The sequence below is a fragment of the Zea mays genome, chromosome 5, assembly GCF_902167145.1.
Source record: "Zea mays cultivar B73 chromosome 5, Zm-B73-REFERENCE-NAM-5.0, whole genome shotgun sequence".
NCBI lineage: Eukaryota > Viridiplantae > Streptophyta > Magnoliopsida > Poales > Poaceae > Zea > Zea mays.
Window position 1 is genome coordinate 163,633,736 of NC_050100.1, and position 21,364 is coordinate 163,655,099.

Below are 21,364 nucleotides of genomic sequence, written 5' to 3' on the forward strand. Positions count from 1 at the left end.
TCCTAAATTATCCCTAAAGGAAAACTCCATCTTCTAATGTAAAGGAAAACTCCATCTTCTAATGTAGGAATTTCGACCAATCGGCGTTTGGCGTGTCTAATCCAAAACGAGCGAAATGATAGAGGCGCTGTAACCAGGCAACCAGCTGTGAGCTGTCTCTCTGCGGCTCTGTGCTTGCCCCGGCAGGTGACCCCTGCTGGCAGCCGCAGCCACCAGCGAGGCCGGTCAGTCCGGCACAGAGGATCTCCTGACTGCTGGGTCCGATCTGTCAGCATAACATCCCATGGTCACCAACCCACCCTTCGCGCCGCACCCGGACCAAACCCTAGGGTTAAATACATTTTGATCCCTGCCTCTCTCCCGCACGCCCCCGCCCCGAAGACCTCGCGACGCCAAAAAGGAGGAGAGACCGCCACCCCCACGCCCGCACGGCCCACTCAGCGCTCTCCACCCCCGTCCCCTCGCGGCGGCGGCGGAGCCCGAGCCTGAGTCCTGCCCCCCCGGGCTAGGTTGGTCTCCGCCTCCGCCCTCCAGTCTCTTTGGCACAACCTGCAGCCGCTGGCGCAGGTGGACATGGATCTGCCAAGCCTCGCCGTCGTGCTGCGCGCCGCGCTCAGTCACGTTCCTGAGGAGCGCAAAGCTGCAGAGGAGAGTCTCAACCAGGTGAGCGCCTCGTCGCCTTCCGTAGTCTCGTCACCCGATGGTGGACCTCAGCTCCTCCTCAGTATCCAAACCCCTCTGAAGGCGTCTTGTTACTGTTTGATCGCGAGTCGATAGCTGGGTCTTCGAGGTGATCCGCGCGCGAATCTGGGGGCTCGATGTGCGCGAATCTGGGAGGTCGATACTTCGAGCGCTTGGTTTTTTTTCCAGGGGGCCTTTGTATTCGTCGTTGGTGCTCTGATTATTCCGATGCACAGGGTTCGTGTGTGTTTTCGTGGTATCGTGCTCGGTACTTGTGCAAGTTTCACTGCTGTACTGCGGTAATTTGGTACTGACTGTACTGTTGCAGCGGGTTTGAGTTGTTAGGTTCATTAAGTTTTCTGGGGTCTCCTACAGTAATATCAGTTACACTGCGAGGCGATGCCAAAAAGTTGGTGACTCGATTAACTGTTCGAGCACAGATAGGTTAGCGGGTCAACATATTCAAATGGGCTACATAGTCGATCACAATATGAAGGTGTCGTTTTTGAAATCCGTACTGGTGTTCCAAAGTATCCCATTATTTGTTTTATTGTTATCGTGATTACAAATTCTGTTTGGCAGTTGCAAAGGATTAAAACTGAGGTTAGGGTGCTAACTTTTGGTGGTTGTTCCAATTTCGCTTTTAATAGTACATTTACCACAAAACATTTTCGTTTTTTGGGTCAGCTGATTGGATTGGCTTAAAAGCTTCCAGTTGTGATACTTGTGTAACATATATTGGTCAAGATGGTGCACTGAGTGTTGTTTGCTCAGTCTTTGATTATTTGATGAGCTTTCTAAGTAATTTGATGCATTTTCTAGTGGGAATAATTAGATTTATACCATTAAAAGATTGCAACTTTAGATATATACCATGGGCTCCACATGTCATTGACTCATGTGAACCCCACACGTAAGTGAGATAGCAATGGTATATATCTAAAGTTGTAATCTTTTAACGGTACATATCCAACTTTCCCTTTCTAGTGTCATGATCAGTTCATGGTAATTTAGAGGTATCCTGTACCTTTTGAATTGTAATTTAGAAAGATGAACACATTCTGCTTAGGGTTAATTCTCTGTGTGTGATCAAATGCTTTGATTTGGCATTAAAAAGTGAAGGACACCCCTATTCCTCCAATTCATCTTCTTTAGCCCCTACGTGCCACCTATATCAAATGGAATTGGTAGTAGGTAATACACAAGTAATCGAGAATTCAGTTTTTGTCCCATCGTGTACTGTTGCAAGGCAATAAACAAGATGAAGTGATGGTTTAGGAGGGGGACCATAACTTTCCAGTGGCAATTTGAGATCTCCAGTAACATTCGGTGGCACACAATTATCATGGTTGCCATATATGCTGTGAATTGTTTGAACTTGTTTGGGCCTCTCTACATGACAACATCTGACACCCTTGCATGACAACGTATCCCTGGCTGTCTGAAGTACAATTTGGAATCCTATACAACAAGAGGCCATGATGTTGACATGGTTTCATTTCAATATTGTTGGAGCTTGTGTTAGATTGCAATGTCAGTGGGTGACTTGGGAGGCTGTGTGGATGCTGGCCATGTAGTGAGCTTGGGGCTGTAGCGAGGTATCAAGGGAAAGCTTTCCTCTTGATCTTCTTGTGTTGATACAAGCAACAGTGCCTACTGATCTAGTACCTTTTCTGCGATTTTCACTTCCAATGGCACCTGCATTCAAGCATTGGACAATATGGAGGATATAGATTCTGCAATTGCACAAACAAATATCAATTTAGTGGGGACATAACCACTTGATGTGCCATGTTATTGCCATCATATCCACTGTGATGCCTGTCTAGCCTGAGTTGAAGTGAAGTTATAACTTATTGGTGGAATGCAAGGTGTTGGCTCTAATAACGCAGTGTCATGAACTCAGGATACATCATTTCAGGGCAAATGGTGCTCTTAAGGAGGACCAGTTTTCATTCCTGAAGGTGAAATTTTAAGAGAATTGTAGACTACATAGTGGATTGATAGAACCACTGGCAGAGAAATACTTGTTTATTTATCTGGCTTGACTAATAGGGAATGATATCGATGGTATCCTTGTATTGTTGAATCATAGCTGAATGTAGACATTAAAGGAAATCTAAGGATAACTAAACAAAATACAACTTAATTGGTGTAATACCTAAACTACAGCTGTTGCATTATGAACTGATATGCCTGGTTAGTGGCCCCTATGCAAGACCTCCCATTTGTCTTGTTACATATCCCCATTTCATAATCCCTTATGGTGTTAAGGGCCTCTCTTGTTCCAAAACTGACATGGATGTTGGAACCGTTAGCTTATACTCCCTCCGTTTTTTATTTGTCGCGTTTCAGTACAAAAATTAACTAGCGGACGACAAATATTCGAGAACTGAGGTAGTACTTATTTTGGAGGAGCACAACACTAGCGCGGTAAACGTGGGACAGTCAGTGGCACTAAAGAATCTGAGTTTAATGAGTGAGGATTAATGTTTTTTTGGTCTGTGAGTTCATTTGAAGTTGAAAATTAGATCTACTGTGTTTTGCCATGGACTATTGTATTAGGATATGATCAAATGCCCCTTTTTATGTATGAGTTCATGCTGGAGAGGACTCTCTTCTCAATTTGCCTTTTTATTTTTTACTTCTACTGCATCATGTGCCATTTTTTTGGGTGAAAATGGATATGCAATTTATATGGGCAATGCAGGATGTATCCAAGAGGCTGTTTTTCTTGTCTTTTGAGCATGTAATTAAGTTGATGTTTCTCCAATTTATGCAGTTCCAGTTCACACCACAGCATTTGGTGAGATTGTTACAGATCATTGTCGATGGAAGTTGTGATATGGCTGTAAGACAGGTTGCAAGCATTCATTTCAAGAATTTTATTGCGAAAAACTGGTCACCCAATGATCCAGGTCTGCAGATGTTATTGGCATGCCGTTGAATTTGCTTATGCTCTGCTAACTCAAATTAATATATTTATTTTGTTTATGTAGATGAGTCTCCGAAAGTTTTGGAAAGTGACAAGGCCATGGTTCGTGAAAACGTACTTGGTTTTATTGTTCAAGTGCCCCCTTTGTTAAGGTAAATACTTAGTAGTACCCTAAATTTCCTCCTAACTGTTGGAATGGCTACAAAAGTGTTACCGATCAGGCTTTGACATTTTCAGTGCCAACATGGTTCTGATTATTAGCACATCAACCTTATTTCATCCCCCTGTTATATGATAATGATTGTGCTAAATTAGATATGGAGAATTGCTGTTTTGAGTATTCTTTGTTTGTCTTTTTGATTGCAAGTGAAGCATTAGGTACAAAAATCTTGACATATCGTTTAACTCATACTTGTTTGGTCCTGTCTCTTTAGGCCTTATGGGTTGACTATTTAATAGAAATATCAGTTCAAATGTTTTTAGACACTATGATATTGTAATACCATCATTAACATTTCTCTTTTGATAAAGTTGAAAGTCTGCCATCTTGTGGTGGAAATGTTATAATTTTGTATTGTCATTTATGGAAACATTGTTTTAACGTTTTCTGGTTATTTGTAGAGCCCAGCTTGGAGAAAGTATCAAAACAATTATTCATTCTGATTATCCTGAGCAGTGGCCAAGTCTCCTTCACTGGGTTTCACACAACATAGACTTACAGAATCAAATTTTTGGTGCTTTATATGTCCTAAGGGTTCTTGCCAGAAAATATGAGTAAGTATCCTTATAGATTTGTATTCCTGTTCCGTTTTTGTTTGGTTGCTAGACTTCATTCTTACTTCGTTCATTTTTATATTACTCAATGCATTTTGTTTTTGTTTCTGATTTCCTCATCTGAATGTTTACTAGACCATCAATTTGACCAGTCTTGCATTATCTTCCTTGTATGTTTGTTCTTGTGGGAAACCCTAACCCTAGAATAGGGTGGGGTGATGCATTGATAGACTTGGAGTTGGGCCTGTCCCATTACAGAGGGACGAGAGGGCAAATACATAGGGAAGGTCCCAAACCCTAATTGGGTATTCTAACACCCCCACGCAGTAGCAACTCTATCCAGTATATATGTTGAGACTGGACCGAAAGTCTAGGAATATACTCGTCTGTAACCCCTTGGTGAAGATGTCGGAGACTGGACCGAAAGTCTAGGAATACACGCAGAACGTAGTTGAGGGAGCCGCAGAGGTAGCGCATTATCCTCTTGAGAGCGGTGAGATAGTGCTCCTGTGGGGTGTGCATATGGAGGCACACCTGCTGGACGGCGTAGGCGATATCGGGTCGGGAGAAGGTGAGGTACTGAAGCGCGTCGGTCAGGCTCCGGTAAGATGTCGCGTTGACTTCCGGGTGCCTGTCGTCCTCAGAGAACTTCGCTTGAGTGTCGACATGCGTGGAGCGGGGCTTGTAGTTGGACATGCCAGCCCGCTCTAGAATGTCGATGGCGTACTTGCGCGGGTGCGGGAAGAGACCTTGGGCAGAGGTGTAGGGGCATGAGAGACGCAACTGAATGCCACTGGTGAGGAAAAATGACCAGGAGGCGTGGTTATTGAACTCGCGATCATTGTCACACTGCAGTGCACGAACTGGGCAACGGAACTGGGTGGAGACCCAGGTGAAGAAGTGTGTGAGGGTGGGAAAAGTGTCGGACTTCAACCAAAGAGGAAAAGTCCAGAGAAAATAGGAAAAGTCATCCAAAATTACCAAATAGTATTTATATCCAAAAAACTGAGTACACGGGAGGTCCAGAGATCACAATGAACTAGGTCAAAAGCCTGCTCAGCCCGAGAAGATGAGGTAGTAAAAGGGAGACGAGTATGTCAGCCAAGTTGACAAGCATGACAGAGGCCCTCAAAATGTCCCCTAATAGGCTAATACAAGAAGAATCTAAACTGCCGGAAAGCTTGGTCATGACGTCAGGTCCTGGGTGGCCGAGACGACGATGCCAAGTGGTGGAGGTGGTGGTGAAGACTAGGACGGGAGGTGGAGACGCGCCGGTGGAGGAAGGCCGGAGCGTGTAGAGGGGCCCAGTGCTGTCACAACGAGCGAGAGGGGTCCTGGTGTCCAGATCCTTCACAGAAAAACCAGAGGGGTCAAACTCAATAGAACAAGAATTGTCGGTGCTGAACCAACACACATAAAGGAGATTGTGGGTGATGTGGGGGGCTACAAGAACGTCGTTGAGATAGAACGACCCAGTGAGAACCGAGTCACCTACTGAGGTGACCGACAGAGTGGAACCTTTTCCAACGACGATCGAGGCGGGGTGGGAGGCCGGTGGAACCTCCACCGGTGAAGCTGCCACCCCCGCGTCCACCCTTGCGGGGGCATCGACCGTTGTCAGCGGTGGAGGCCGGACGATGGGCCGCAGGGGCTGTGGCAGTAGGACGAGCGGGGGCCCCGGTGGAAGAGGGATGGAGAGTGCCGACGGTCGGTGGAGATTGAGGAGGCGCCGGCGGCTGGGAAAAGAGGGAAAAAATCTGGTTCTGATACCATGTGGGAAACCCTAACCCTAGAATAGGGTGGGGTGATGCATTAATAGGCTTGGAGTTGGGCCTGGCCCATTACAGAGGGACGAGAGGGTAAATACACAGGGAAGTCTCCAAAACCCTAATTGGGTATTCTAACTGTTCTGTTTAAACTTCAAACTTTGTATAATCACTGCAAATTTTCTAACTTCCAAGAGGCATACCGGTCCTCCTTGAGGTCTTGACACCATAGAAAGTAATAACATGATAAGAGATTCATATCTGAGCACATGAATTCGAATCTCTGGTTTCTATAGTTATAATCATGTTTGACAGCTCAAGAGTAGCAATGAGTTGTAGTAGAGTGCTCCTGTTTTATTTGTATATGTATGCATATTTTTCCACATTGTGAAATTCACATAAACTCACAAAAACGAATTTGCAGTTGATGATCGTTGTGCATATTCAATATTGATTTTTGTGTCTATGTTCCATGTTAATTGTTATTACTAATGACTATTGTATATTGTATATATATATATATATTCTATTTATTAACATTATAACTGTAGTTATATATGTATTGGCCCCCCTAAAGAAAAATCCTGGCTACGCCTCTGAAGGCAACCAAGGTTCTAGAATGATTCTGTAACCTTACCACTGGATGGAGGACCATGGATTGAAGTTGAGATTTGGTCATAGACCTGTAATGTAGTTATAGCACTCTTAACTAATGTTTCAAAAAGTGCTAGGTACTAGTTGCCAAGCACTCACTCTGAGGCCTGACTAGTGTCTAGGAACTCCCCAGACATTGCTTAGGAATTTCTTTGGGGGTGGGGTATACTTTTTTCTCATTGTATGGACTTAGGAAGTTACATAGTAAAACTGAGATTTTGTCATTGTCACAAGTTTGTAGGCATGAGTTCCAAATTAATTCGCGAACAAAAAGGTGAACATGTGAATTTGTCCTAGTTTTCATACATAGATCAAGCCGGAAGGGCAGTAGGGCATTATAAAAAATGCCTAGGCGCTAGGTGATGTGTTGCTACTCCAGCCATGCCTAGGGCCCTAGGCATCTTAGCACTGCCTTTTGAAGCAGAGCTCTTTACCAGTTTACCTTTCTGTAGGAGTTAAGTAACAGCAAGCAACTGGTGACCCAAATCCTAGCTTATTAATTGTGTTCTGTGTTGTATTGCTATCCAGGATGAAACCAGTTCCTTTATTTGCATTGTGTGTGTATGTATATATATATATATATATATATATATATATATATATATATATATATATATATATATATATTGGTTGTTACATTCTCTCATAGTCTCATGTCTCTTTTTAATTTTGAAGGTTCAAGTCTGAGGATGAGAGGATACCTTTATATCACATTGTAGAGGAGACATTTCCTCGTCTACTAAGCATTTTTAGCAAATTGGTTCAGATTGTCAATCCACCAATTGAAGTTGCTGATTTAATCAAGTTGATATGTAAAATATTTTGGTCATCAATTTATGTATGTTTTGTACTCTATAATCAAACTTTTTATTATGGCTATTGTTTTGCATAATTTTTCCAGACATCTCTAGTTGTTTTCCTCATTTGTTCTTTTGCTTCTCCAGTTGGAGATTCCGAAGCAACTATTTGATCCAAATGTCTTCAATGCATGGATGGTTTTGTTTATAAACTTGTTGGAAAGGCCAGTTCCTGTGGAAGGCCAACCAATGGATCCTGAGATTAGGAAATCTTGGGCCTGGTGGAAAGTTAAGAAATGGACTATCCATATCCTGAACCGTCTCTACACCAGGTCAGTCTTGGATTGCCAATTTGCCATGTAACAAACTATCTTGGGTAGTTATTATTTACTCTGTGTTGACTGTTATTAATTGTTTGCAGATTCGGTGATCTGAAGCTTCAGAAACCAGAGAGTAAAGCTTTCGCTCAAATGTTTCAGAAGACTTATGCAGGAAAAATATTGGCATGCCACATGCAGCTGCTGAATGCAATTCGTAGTGGTGATTACTTGCCAGATAGGGTTATCAATCTTGTTCTTCAGTATCTAACTAACAGGTGTGTATTGATGCTAATGACAAGACTTTTTTGCGCTTGTAAAGTGGTCTTTTTTTTGCTAGCATTTCACATCATCTGCATCATCCTATTTTCTTTATATTGTATCAGAAGAAATTCTCATTAATTTAGCCAATGAGTTCAGCCACACTCAAATATTGGCGGCGTAGTTGCTTCAACAGATTCTCTTTGTGATGCTTTTGGACTTTCTATCCAGGCGCCACTGTCGCTAGGGATGTATCCAGGTGCCACTTTGGTCAAGGATGTGAGGTGCAGGTGGCATAATGAGTGAAAAGGGCGGAAAAGTGCTTTGTTATTGCTCTAACTCAGAGGTGTCAATCCATATTAGGTTGTCTTGCCAGACATAGTCTATCTTGTTATCTGAGTAGCAAATGATAACAACTACTCCCTCGGTCCCACAATAGAGTTCGTTTTATCACTTGCTATTTATGTCTGTATTCAAATAAAAGATAATGAATCTAGACACATACAAAGCACACACTAATTATTGTATGAATCCAATAAAAGGGTAAAACGAATTTTAATTTGGAACAGAGGGAGTACATAATTATAAAATCTGATAAAGCCCTACAGCTACAGGAGCCATAGCTTGACTATGTTTGAGCTGTTGGGGGTATTGGCTATGCCTGGTGTGCCTTTCTGTGCACTGGTTGTTCTGGCCTCTGGTGGTAAATCCAAGGAACATCTGTTTCATTACTGTGTTTTTTTAATTTGTATTTTTTTGTCCCTACTGAAGTTGGGCACTTCATGATAATAGTTGACTATGATGCTGTTTGGACTTTGGATATAACATCTTGCTTTTGACTTGAGAATGTTTTGTTTTGCCCAACTAATCATGCACTATCTTATATTCAAGGCTTACTATATGGGATACTGTCCAAATACTTGGTAAATATTTTGAAAAATTCTGGTGCACAGTTAAAATGTGCTAGGTCATTTTTTTGCCAAACTCAATTTATGATATCCCTTGCTTACGTGTTATCCAACTTGGTGATTTTAGAAATGCTTATCAGTATTTGCTTGGTTTATATGTTGCAGTGTTACAAAGAACAGTATGTATCAGATGATGCAGCCTCAGATTGATATACTTCTTTTTGAGATAATTTTTCCTCTTATGTGCTTCAATGACAATGACCAAAAGTTATGGGAAGAAGATCCCCATGAATATGTTCGCAAGGGCTATGGTGAATTTACTGCTCTCTGTATATCAATCTTGGTTAGAATGGGTTATTACTGATAAGAATCATGTGGTTCTTGTTTTTGTCTCAGTTCAGCAGTGTAACCAGATTACTCGTTGTTGTATTTTGAATACTCATTGTTGTATTTCATGTTTACAGATATCATCGAAGATTTGTACAGTCCCCGAACAGCTGCTATGGACTTTGTGAGTGAATTGATTAGAAAGCGAGGGAAAAACAATCTCCAAAAGTTCATCCATTTCATTGTGGATATTTTTAGGAGGTAAGTTTGGCCTACCAACTTGTAACCGTTAACTTCTATGGACTTTTTAATCAATGTTGAAAATAGTAGGCTATAACAGTGTTACAGCGCTGCTATAGTGGCTGGAGCACCTTCTCTTTATGCTTTTGCTCTTTGTTTCTGTGCTATGGGGCTATGGGTGGCTGCTACTGGAGCTATATCAGGCAATAGCTGCACTAGACTGCCTAACAGACTATTTGTTTATAGACACTTAGCGGCGCTAAAGTGACTAGCGGGCTATTTATTTAACGGCGCTAAACAGATTTCGCATGTTCTGTTAAGAATTTAAGCAACCAGCATTTGATTGTCTGGTTGGCGATTTGCTTATGTCTTGGGCTGTCGACAAGCACTTGTGTTATGTATATCTTATACCTACTTATCTCTAATGTTATGTGAGCAGTCATTTGAATTTCTGCTAGAATAATAGCTGTTGTGGCCTATAAATTGCTTGCATTTCCCAAAACACTAAATGGTAGAGTGACCACTATATCTGTCAGTGGGTTGAACAAACCAAGCTAAATTTCATTGCCCACTATTTTCCACATTGTTTCTAATTGATGATATACTCAACAGGTATGATGAAGCACCTGCTGATCTTAAGCCATATCGCCAAAAAGATGGTGCTCTTCTCGCTATTGGGACACTCTGTGATAAACTGAAGCAAACAGATCCATATAAAACAGAGCTTGAGAGTATGCTGGTCCGACATGTCTTTCCTGAATTCAACAGTCGTGTTGGACACTTGCGAGCAAAGGTGGAATATATTAGCTCTTCACTGGTCAATAATGATATAGAAGACTAAGTTAAATTACCATGAAGTACACTAAATCTACAATGTTACATACTTGGTACTCCATTTCAAAATGCAGTTTGATTTGGTGCTATACCTTCACATTTGATTTATATTATATAGCATGCTGCTCGTGATAATAAAATCAATATTATAAAAAACTGTTACCTCTTCTAAATGTGAGTTCCATGGTACCCTTAATTATATTAAGGACAGATCCAGTGCTGAAGAATCCCACATGGGTGGGGTTTGGGAAAGGAATAAACGAGGCAAGCCTTACCCCTGCATTTTGCGGCGAGGCTGCATTGAACGCAGGACCTTTGGCTCAGTGGGAGTGTGGGACCAATAATTGTATAGCAAAAATGCTAGTTAGCGGGTAAACTTTTTTAAAGTTTGAATTCTGAAATATGTGCATGCAAAAAACTGTATAAATGCAGGGATTACCAAATATTAAACACCCGTATTTTCATTAACACAAAGTTACAACTATTTTTTTCAGTGGTCGCATTAGTTGTAACAATGTCTTTAATCGATAAAAAACTATTGGGTACTATTGATCAAATGATCCGAATTGACCGGTGTATATTAATGAAATGAAAGCATCTGATGTATTTTTATATCTGTAGTAGGTACTCCCTCCGTTCTTTTTTATTTGTCGCATTTTAATTCAAAAATGAACTAGCGGGTGACAAATATTCGAGAACGGAGGTAGTACTAGGTTGGTGTTTTCTTCCTGGGACCTTCAAATATGTTCAAGGTCTTTTTGTTGTGATTAATTTCTATCTCATCAATTCATTTTACAGTAATGATCTGATATATTGAATTTTACAGGCAGCATGGGTTGCTGGGCAGTATGCCCATATCAACTTTTCAGACCAGAACAATTTTCGTCAGGCTATGCACTGTATTGTCTCAGGAATGCGTGATCCAGATCTTCCTGTGAGGGTTGATTCGGTCTTTGCACTTCGTTGTTTTGTTGAAGCTTGCAAAGGTTATTATCTTGTATATCTAGTGCTAAATTGTGGAGACTAGTCCAAATAATTGATTATAATTTTACCTCTGCAGATTTAAATGAGATCCGACCTATACTTCCTCAGCTCCTTGATGGTATGAAAATAGTTACCTTGGTCTAGTAAATTTATGATAATTTAATATTCTGGATTAACATACCTGTTTAGTCTAGTAAATTGATTATAAATTAATCTTTTGGCTCATCATGCCTGCTGAACAGAATTTTTTAAGCTGATGAATGAGGTTGAGAATGAGGATCTTGTATTCACCCTAGAAACCATTGTTGACAAATTTGGCGAAGAGATGGCACCTTATGCACTAGGTTTGTGCCAGAATTTGGTATGTTCTTTCCAAGGTCTTTTTCCATGAATATTATAATAAAAGTTCTGTAAATGTTTTCCATCTTACAAAACTTGCTGTTTTAAAATGATAGGCTGCTGCTTTCTGGAGATGTATGGCTAGTTCAGAAGCTGATGATGAAGCTGATGATTCTGGTGCTTTGGCAGCTGTTGGTTGCTTACGAGCAATTAGCACAATTCTTGAGTCCATAAGCAGCCTCCCACATCTTTTTCTGCAAATAGAACCTACATTGTTACCTATAATGCGCAGGATGTTGACATCTGATGGCCAAGGTATTAAACTGCTCAAGGATACTTTGTTAAATATTATCTTTTAGGCATCCTTATCCTAAACATGTGTGGAAAAATGTCTGCAGGTCAGATTTTTGGATACAAATAGAATTATATTTTGGTTTAAGGCAAACAATGTTGTTGCATAATGATGTGCTGCTTGAAATAACTTATGGATTCACTACCATCAGTGATTGTATGATTATCTACTTATTTATGAAAACCTATTTACCATGCCAACGTGCATATCCTTACCAATTGTTGCATCCATACCACCATGATGTAACTATCATAATGAGAAATATCCTCCCAGAAAGTCATATGCTTATATAACTGCCATTTTGTTCTAGTGATTATGTATTACTACTATTTTGTTCCTTTTTGTTCATGCACTTAATCTCCAATTCTCTGGCAGATGTTTATGAAGAAGTTCTTGAAATTGTTTCCTATATGACATTTTTCTCACCTACAATTTCACTGGACATGTGGAGCTTGTGGCCACTGATGATGGAAGCGCTTAATGACTGGGCTATAGATTTCTTTGAGAGTATGTCTAACTTTATGATGTGGCACTATGTATTTTGTTTTGTTCTCTCAGGAAAAAAGTGTCATTATTTTTTAGCGCATGCTGCATGCTTTTACGTTATTGTTGTGTGAATCTGTCAACTATAGTTGTGCCATTCCTTCTTATACTTTGTCATATTTTGAGAAATATTCCAGGCTTTCCATATGCTTAGCACACTGATACAGTGATACATTCTTTTGGTCCATTTGTAATGGTCCAGATGGGTTGCTATCCTATTAATGTAGGACTGGTATATAGATCAGTCTTCTTTTTGATGTTATATTAAAAACTCCTGGATGTATATTAAATGGTTACTGGGTAGTTGCACACTTTGTCCTTTGGGCGTTTTGTAATGTTAGATGAATGTCATGATATAGTTTTGGTTACATGGAATACAGCTCACATTTTGCTCATTCATGAGTTACTGCTGTAGTGCTGTTACAACAACAACAAAGCCTTTTAGTCTCAAGCTATTGGGTAGGCTAGAGTTGAAACCCAACGGAAGCCACAAATCATTCAAGCACGTGGATAGCTGTCAACAGATAAAAATAGTTATCCTATTGAGATCTGCACTGAGCATAGGTTCTCTTGGTGTCTCTAAGCTAATCTTCAATGCTGTAGCTGTAAGCTGCTGTCTGAAACCAAGTCTTCTATAGCCTGGCACTATGTTGTATTGTTGTGCTTGTGCTCTTTTTTTTTGTGTTTATTCCGTTTTGGTTTTGATCCAGTGTACATTATCATTTGGTTTGGTGTGTTGTAATGTATTTCGACGCAGCCTCTCTGCAAATGTAGGGGGTAAGGCTTGCCTTGGTTATTCCTTCCCCAGAACCCACTCATGTGGGAGCGCTGCCAGCACTGGTTGTCCATTATGCGGATTTAATGTATGTTGGTATTTTTTGTTAAATTCATTTCTTGAAAAGAATTTTATAAATAAGTATGAGGTCTGATGAATAAAGTGACAGTCTATGTGAACATGTTTCCCATTGTGTGAAGTAGTTCTTTCTGCATTTGTTGTCTGTGAGTGCAACCTGAAAATAGAAGTGCTCTTCACATCAGTTGACTTTTCAATGTTTGATGTTAGCTATTTTTGGTTACCTTCCTACAGATATTCTTGTTCCACTGGACAACTACATTTCTCGGGGAACTGATATCTTTCTTGCAAGCAAAGATCCAGATTACCAGCAAAGCCTGTGGGATGCACTACAATCTGTAAGTTTTGCTTAAGAGTAATTGTTCCATTGACTTGTAATGTTCTGGGTAATACTAGGGGCCTAGGGCTAGTACCTTTTGCTGAGAAGCGTCGATGCTTGTAGATAATGATGGACGAAAACATGGAAGATTCTGATATTGAACCTGCTCCCAAGCTCATTGAAGTTGTTTTTCAAAATTGCAAAGGCAACGTGGATCAGTGGGTTGAGCACTACCTCAGGATTACAATTGCACGGTTACGTAGAGCACAGAAACCATACTTGAAATGCCTCCTTGTACAAGTGGTAAGATGCTACTACATGAACACTCCTATTTACAATTTTATTTTCTGAGTGCTGATCGATTTCATTGAGCACAAAAACCGTGTTGAGTGTCTTCCTTTCTTAGTTGTAAAATTGCAACATCAGCATGCTGTTTGTGTTTTCTGATGAAGCACTAATCTCTTGGAAGAGTTTTTTACTAGTTGTATCCACTACTGATCCTCATTCTTTCTTGTACTGTGGCTAGTCAGGGGATGGAATTTATCTAGTGAAATTCAATGTCTGTACTCGTTCAGAAGGATATTTAGTTATTTACATATAGCCTACTATCTGTTTGGCTGCAGTGCCAAGGAGGCTAACTGCATGATTGGTTGGCCGGGCTCCTGCGCCCAGGCCCCGTGCATGCGTTGACCGTGGCTGGGCGTGTGCTTGGTTGGCTGCATGGCAGCGTCTGAACCTGTGCGCGCAGGTGCAGGCTAGACCTTTATACCCTAGTTAGCCTGCATGCGTGGGGGAGTAAGAAACGTGCGTATCAATCGGTGCAGGATTGCGTGAGCCAGACACCAATGGTGCAGGCAACCAATCGGGCTGTAACTGATTCGGTTTCTGCACGACTGTGTACCCTGTTTTTATAGGCGTAATACTGGGCACACTGAACTACTAAACACTAATTTATACTGGATTACCCCATCCCCACCCCCCACCCAACATGCAAGAGAGACGCAAGCTTAGTCCCACCACTTCACTAAAAAGGTGAAAAACACCCACAAATGTAGTGCATGAACTCCACAAACTGATAAGAGAAGGACGACCTAGACCTGGACATGGAAAGGTTAGTAGGTACTCGCCTGAGAGAATCCTTATTCCAGGCTAAGGAACCGCTGATTACTGCTGAAACATGGCAAACCATACCTGTCTTGTGAACACACAAGAAACTAGCAAGTGCTGGATAGATTCATGCTGCTGGATGGTGGTATGTCTTGTTTTGCCAGTCTGTCTGCATCTAAAAAATTGCTTGGATAGCATACTTAATGAAATATCAATTCTTATTAATAGTATTCCAATATCTAACACTTAAGATAGGAAAGAAGGAACCTGATCACAGGTCTACTCTTTATCTCAATAGAGTGCAGTACTGAACCCTTTATGGCTTGTCGGGTTGGTCGGGATTGGGGAGGGGATTAACCAAGCATGGCCTTAGGAATACTCACGACTTGTGAGGTCTGGGTATTGGATGGTTTACCAACTTCGCTGTCGATTGAGGGTGGGTAATGTTAGAGGATACTAACTACATGCTTTCAAAATTTTCCTGATCAAATTTAATTATTAGTAGATTCACATATTTAGGGCTAGTTTGGCAACCCCATTTTCCCAAGGGAAATTAGTGCATTTTCCCTTGGAAAAATGAGAATCCCTTGGGAAAATGGAGTTGCCAAACTAGCCCTTACTGGATTCAACTGGTGGAATCTAGTCATGTAACTTTCCTGATGTTGGCATGTATGGTGCAAGTACAAATAGGGTTAGTTGAATACTTTAAGGGATGCTGAATATAGCAGTATTGTTTTCCCATAGTATGTGTGCCTAAGGATTGCGAAAGGGCCCCTAGCCTAGCAATTGAAGGCTTCTGAGTAGCACCTCCACGTCCCGAGTTCGATTTCCCTAGGGTGCGGATTTTTTGGCTTGGTTAAAAAAATCCCCTCGTGTCCCATCCGCCCTTGGGTTATGATGTCCTGTGCGCCACCCTCCGATTGTGCCATTGCAGAGTGGACTATTGACGTCGGCCTGCTAGTGATGGGGGGCCAGGGTTTGGGGATTTTTTTGGGCCGGGACCATTGTTTGGTCGGAGAATGGTCATTCCCTCCTTGACCGAGTTTTTTTTGTGCCTAAGGATTTATAATTTGGCACTGAAAAGGTCTAGGCATGTACTTAGGTATTTGATTGATGTCCTTGTTCAGTTACTGTTCCATCTCTAATGCTTAACTATAGACAAATGTGGTGCATAAAACTATTATGTTGTTCAACTATCTAGGTGTTTTAGGGCGTGTTTGGTTTTCCTGACTAAAGTTTAATCCGTGTCATATCGAACATTTGAATGCCAATTGCGAGTATTAATATAGCCTAATTATAAAACTAATTATACAGATGAAGACTAAACGACGAGATGGATTTATTAAGCGTAATTAGTCTATGCTCAACGAATATTTACTGTAGTATTAGTGTATCACATGGGTGAATCATGCACTAATTAGGCTTAATTGGTTCGACTTGCCATTTAGTCCTCATCTATGTAATTAGTTTTGTAATTAGACTACATTTAATCTTTGTAACTAGCATATAAACATCCGATGTGACAGTTACTAAAGTTAGTGGGTGTATCCAAACACTCCCTTAATGATAAGATATGAAGTATCATGGTGTTTTTGGATCTGGTTCTTGCACACTGCATTTGATGTTTGAAATATCTTGGCCTTTCCATTTGTTTATATGTTAACTGAAAAGAATTAAAACTGTTAAAGCAAGGCAGGATTGAACCCAGAATATCAACTTTGTGCTAACATGTCATTATCATAAATGTTGGTACTAAATAATGACACTCTAAAGGTGTTTCAGCAAAAATATCATTGAGGTCACATATATGGGTTAGCTCCTATTTCATCATGTGATGTAAACCACCTTTTCTTTTTGTGGCTGCCTGGATGGATCAGGGTCTGGCTCAGTGGCAAAAAAGGAAACTGAATGGGGGCTAGAACTAGCAATACAAAGACAAACTCACTGTGTACTGATTCATGTTTTTCTCTGCTATATTTGCTTGTACCTAAGAACTCCTGTGATACTTGCAGATCGCTAATGCGCTCTACTACAATCCTGCGCTGACCCTTGAATCTTTAAATAAACTTGGGGTTGCAGCTGACATTTTTAACCATTGGTTTGCTATGCTACAACAAGTTAAAAAAAGTGGAGCACGGGTTAATTTCAAGAGGTACAGTTGTTTGTTTTTGCATGGTTATGCTTATTCATGCTACCTATAATGAACCAGTATTGTTGTATTTCTTTGTTTGCAGGGAGCATGATAAGAAAGTTTGCTGCTTGGGCCTGACCTCTCTTATCGCGCTTCCAGCTGATAAGATTCCAGCAGAAGCTTTGGATCGGATCTTCAAAGCAACACTTGAGCTTCTTGTTGCTTACAAGGACCAAGTTGCAGGTGGAGTGCGAACTCCAAAAATACCATAGTTTTGATAGACATAGTTTGGATACAATATTGTAAACCAAGGTATTAGGCAAAAGCTAACCATGCCATGAAAACTTTGGGTAGGAGTGGAGTTTCCAATACTCCAAAGATACTAGGGTATCTAGAATACCATGATTTTGAAAACATAGTTTTCAGAAATGCACCAAACACCTTATGGCATAAAATACTATAGTATCACTAAAAACCATGGTATTGCCTAGAAACTGTAAAAATACTTTACTTCCAAACAGGCCCTTATATGTTGTTTCCAGTTTGGTTGGATTATGTTTATTGTTATTTTTTCACTGGATGTGTTCCTTTACATTGTGCCTTTGTGAACCTCACCTAAAGTATCTAATTATTTTAATTGTGCTTGTGTTTTTCCCCTGGCGAATACACAGAAGCTAAGAAGGAAAATGAAGAGGCTGCTGATGATATGGATGGTTTTGATGCTGATGAAGAAGATGATGATGAAGTTGACTCCGATAAGGAGATGGGTGTTGATGATGAAGACGGGGATGAAATAAGCAGTCTTCAGCTGCAAAAATTAGCTGCAGAGGTCTGTTTTTGAATCTTCACTTAGCGTGAGACAATCATCTATTTTGTGGCGGCGGCTATGGTTGAGAGGCAGAGGGGCCCGGCCAGGGGGCCTTGCCCACGACAGAGCAAGACAGAAGGCCTTTTCCTTCTAATTCTTGCTTGCCTCTAATTCTCATATGAGTTACTCCCTCCGTCCCAATTTATTAGGCGTAACCACTTTTTATTCTTGTCCCATAATATAAGGTGTGCTCTCTCTAGACATACGTACATCGATGCAACAGTATAGAGAAAATTAAATGTATTTCTTGGTCTTTAAACCAGATGTGGTTACGTCTTATATATTGGGACAAAGGGAGTATATATAAATATCATCCCTGACTAATCACTCCCTATAATTTCTCTCTTCTTTCCTATCATCCCTCCAGCTTTCCAAACTAACCCAATCAGCTAACTAAGAAATTGCTGAACAGATTTGCCTCTAATTCAGGTGCGATTGTTAGGCGCTAGGTAGACATGTGACACACGCCTCTAACAGTACACCCTCCTTGTCCTTGAGCTGCAACCTAACTAGCTTATAATGTGACAACTCTGCATCTATCTAACACCTAAAAACAGGCCTTTTACATCTTGGCTTATTTTATTGTTCTCAAACTGAAGGATTGGAACTCTTTTTCCTGCCTCCTGATTCCTGAATATAAGGTGGACACCATCCGCATGCCGGAGCTGCTCATGTATAGCCATGTGGATCCCATGTTGTAGTCTGCATAGGGGTGGTAATGCATCACGATCCAAATGTTTCTTCACAATAAGTTAGGGGCCTTAATTAATTTTAGTTAAAATTCAATAGGAATAGAGCCTGATCCTAATCCGATTCGATCCTTAAATTTGTAGTGTAAAATCTAGAGCCCATTACCACCCCTAAGCCCGCACTGCACAAAGAGAGGAGGGCCCCCGATGGAAAGTGGTGAGGAGGGTTGCGCCTTCCCAACTGCCGACACAGACCCTGAGTTTGTTGCCAGTGGGGCAAACATCATGCCTGCTGTCTGCAGGGGGAACATGCCCAAGATCCCTTACACATCGAACGAAACTGAGGTCCTCTACGAGGTGAAGCGCAACTTGGAGGAGCTGTGAAGGGATGCAGGTTTGAATCAGCTGCAGATTGTGCATCAACCGCACCCGCCAACGCGCTAGAAGGCCGAGTGCAGCAGTTTGCAGTCGCACCACCGCTGACACCCGGTGGGCACTCTTCTTACACAGCTGCTCCTGCGCAATCTCCTTCATCTTTTTGATCTGCAGCAACACAGCTGCTGCTGCAGATAGCTGGTCTGCAGGGGATGCCAGGGCGCTGGTGTTTGAAGATGGTGCACTGCCCATGCAGCATGAAGGGCAGCAGCAAAAATAATGCTGTTGACATGAAGCAGGCGATGGAAGCTGGGACAGATCTGCAGCGGAATCTGGCATGGAGACGTCTGTTGTCCCGTAGCCCTGCAAGCCATCTGCTGAACGAGGTCGGCCAGCGCCTTGGCTAAGGGATCCGACAGTTTGTGTTGGTGGCACCTTCGGCTGCATGTCACCCTCATCGGAACCTGGCATCTCCGATGCCAGATGTATATGCGGCGGTTATGGTTGGGAGGGGCAGAGGGGGTCAGCTGGGGCCTTGCCCACGACCGAGCAAGAAACAAGGCCTTTTTCTTCTAATTCTTGCTTGCCTCTAATCCCCACATGGCTTACATATAATATCCTCCCTGACTAATGACTCCCTATAATTTCTCTGTTCTGTCCTATTATCCCTCCAACTTTCCAAACTAACCCAATCAGCTAACTAGGGAAGGCTGAACAGATTTGACTCTAATTGAGGCGTGACCCTTGTGCTTGATAATTTGATCGTTCATTTTTATAATCCTCCAGGCTAGAGGCTTCCAACCAGCCGACGAGGATGATGACTCAGATGATGATTTCAGTGACGATGAGGAGCTACACTCACCAATAGATGAGGTGGATCCGTTCATTTTCTTTGTAGAAACTGTTCAAGGTAAACTGTGTTCTTTGCTAATAGATGTTTGTTCTCACTTGGAAAAAAAAAATCTGGCTGAGTTCCTCATAAATTGCCTGTCCGTTTGTCACAGCTTTGCAGGCATCTGATCCTGCCAGGTTCCAGAACCTTATGCAGACATTGGATTTCCGTTATCAGGCGCTTGCTAGTGGCATAGGACAACATGCCGAGCAAAGAAAAATTGAAATTGAGAGAGAGAAATCTGAGAAGGCAAATGCACAGTGACATAATAAATCATTTCTGGCCGCCCTTGTTTTTGCCATTTTGCCAGTATAAGCCATTGGTGTCTGGTCAATTCCCTGTGATTTGCAGGTCGCTGGTATGAGTTTTGCAGCCTTAGCCAACCTTTAAGGGTAGGACAATTTTAGGCTCGCAAAATTCTATCCTTGTGAGGAAGCATCTTGGATAATCTGTCACGTCGGCCATGTTCTTCGTGGCCTGTTGTTGCCGTCTTGGTTGCGCAAGAAAGTTTCTCTCGAGGACAGTTGCTCCGTCTTGTTGAATTTTTTTTTGGGGGGGGGCTTGTAAGAGCATTTGTTATAGAAACTCACCTCAGGTGGTGGGGTTGCATTCTCCGAGTTGTCAAAGTTTATTACTGGTTCGGAGTAGATTGTATATGGTTTCGGTTGGTAAGACAACGGTTGTACGAGCTGCGGTATATGTTTTTTTTTGTCAACAGGACATTGTAATTGGGTTTTGTTCTTTGGTCGGCGAGAGCAAGAAAAATTGGCATTGTTCTGCGGAGTTACCTTGTTTGGTTTCATTGTCCACTTGCCTGTGTTGCAAAATTATATAATGTTATAGAAATTGGATGGTGTAGCATATATATATACATATAATGATACTTGCAGTGATATTATAATGTTGAAAACTGGGCATTGTTCAAAATGGCACGGCAACCATATTGTTCATTGCACAAGTGTATATGTATAGACAGGATCTGAATGTTTGCAGGACATTGCACAAGTGTATATGTATAGACAGGATCTGAATGTTTGCATCCTGCAAAGTTCAGTGCACTGCACAAGTCGGTTGAGACCTTTATACATGCTTTAGCTTTCATGATCGGGCAACCCCTGCGCTCCAAACCGGAGCTGTGCCCAAGCGTCGATAAGAAAACCGTAGCGGTGAGCGGTGTTCAAAAACCGATAAGACCAAGAACAGCTTCTGCTTTCGGGTTTGTTTGGGTAATCTTGGATTGAAGTGGATTGATGTGGTATAAGGTGTATTGAAGTATAATATGAACTAATTTCCCTTTCAATTTCTAAAATACACTTCAATCCTTATTTATCCAAACAAGGCTTTCATGAGCGGGTAACCCCTTCGGCTCCGAATCCGATCGGTGCTCATGTGTAATATGAACAAAGTTTCGAATACAC

At 41.5% G+C, this 21,364-nt stretch overlaps 1 protein-coding gene across 2 annotated transcripts; it reads left to right on the top strand.

Annotated features, from left to right (window-relative positions):
* The first annotated feature begins 304 nt into the window (after positions 1 to 304).
* LOC100193617 (uncharacterized) lies at positions 305 to 20,835 on the top strand. Of its 2 annotated transcripts, none has more exons than XR_004858119.1 (22): positions 305 to 663; positions 3,464 to 3,599; positions 3,681 to 3,768; positions 4,238 to 4,390; positions 7,486 to 7,648; positions 7,755 to 7,939; positions 8,029 to 8,202; positions 9,259 to 9,404; positions 9,558 to 9,681; positions 10,273 to 10,453; positions 11,321 to 11,480; positions 11,555 to 11,596; positions 11,721 to 11,839; positions 11,934 to 12,132; positions 12,545 to 12,676; positions 13,800 to 13,903; positions 14,008 to 14,187; positions 17,004 to 17,143; positions 17,226 to 17,434; positions 17,794 to 17,951; positions 19,841 to 19,964; positions 20,059 to 20,835. XR_004858119.1 is itself a non-coding variant. In NM_001358847.1 (22 exons), the coding sequence occupies exons 1-22, from the start codon at positions 574 to 576 to the stop codon at positions 20,208 to 20,210; spliced, it is 3,090 nt and encodes a 1,029-aa protein (NP_001345776.1). In that variant the 5' UTR covers positions 383 to 573; the 3' UTR covers positions 20,211 to 20,728. The 2 variants fall into 2 exon arrangements, 1 of the variants encoding a protein (NP_001345776.1); NM_001358847.1 differs by having other exon boundaries at positions 383 to 663; positions 17,226 to 17,365; positions 20,059 to 20,728.
* The last annotated feature ends 529 nt before the right edge of the window (positions 20,836 to 21,364 follow it).

Bases quoted from the DNA above. Each gene is read 5' to 3' on its own strand.
- LOC100193617 (NM_001358847.1), top strand. From the start codon at position 574: ATGGATCTGCCAAGCCTCGCCGTCGTGCTGCGCGCCGCGCTCAGTCAC. The intron at 4,391-7,485 runs GTAAGTATCCTT...TTAATTTTGAAG, and splicing joins GTTCTTGCCAGAAAATATGA to GTTCAAGTCTGAGGATGAGA. The intron at 19,965-20,058 runs GTAAACTGTGTT...CGTTTGTCACAG, and splicing joins CTTTGTAGAAACTGTTCAAG to CTTTGCAGGCATCTGATCCT.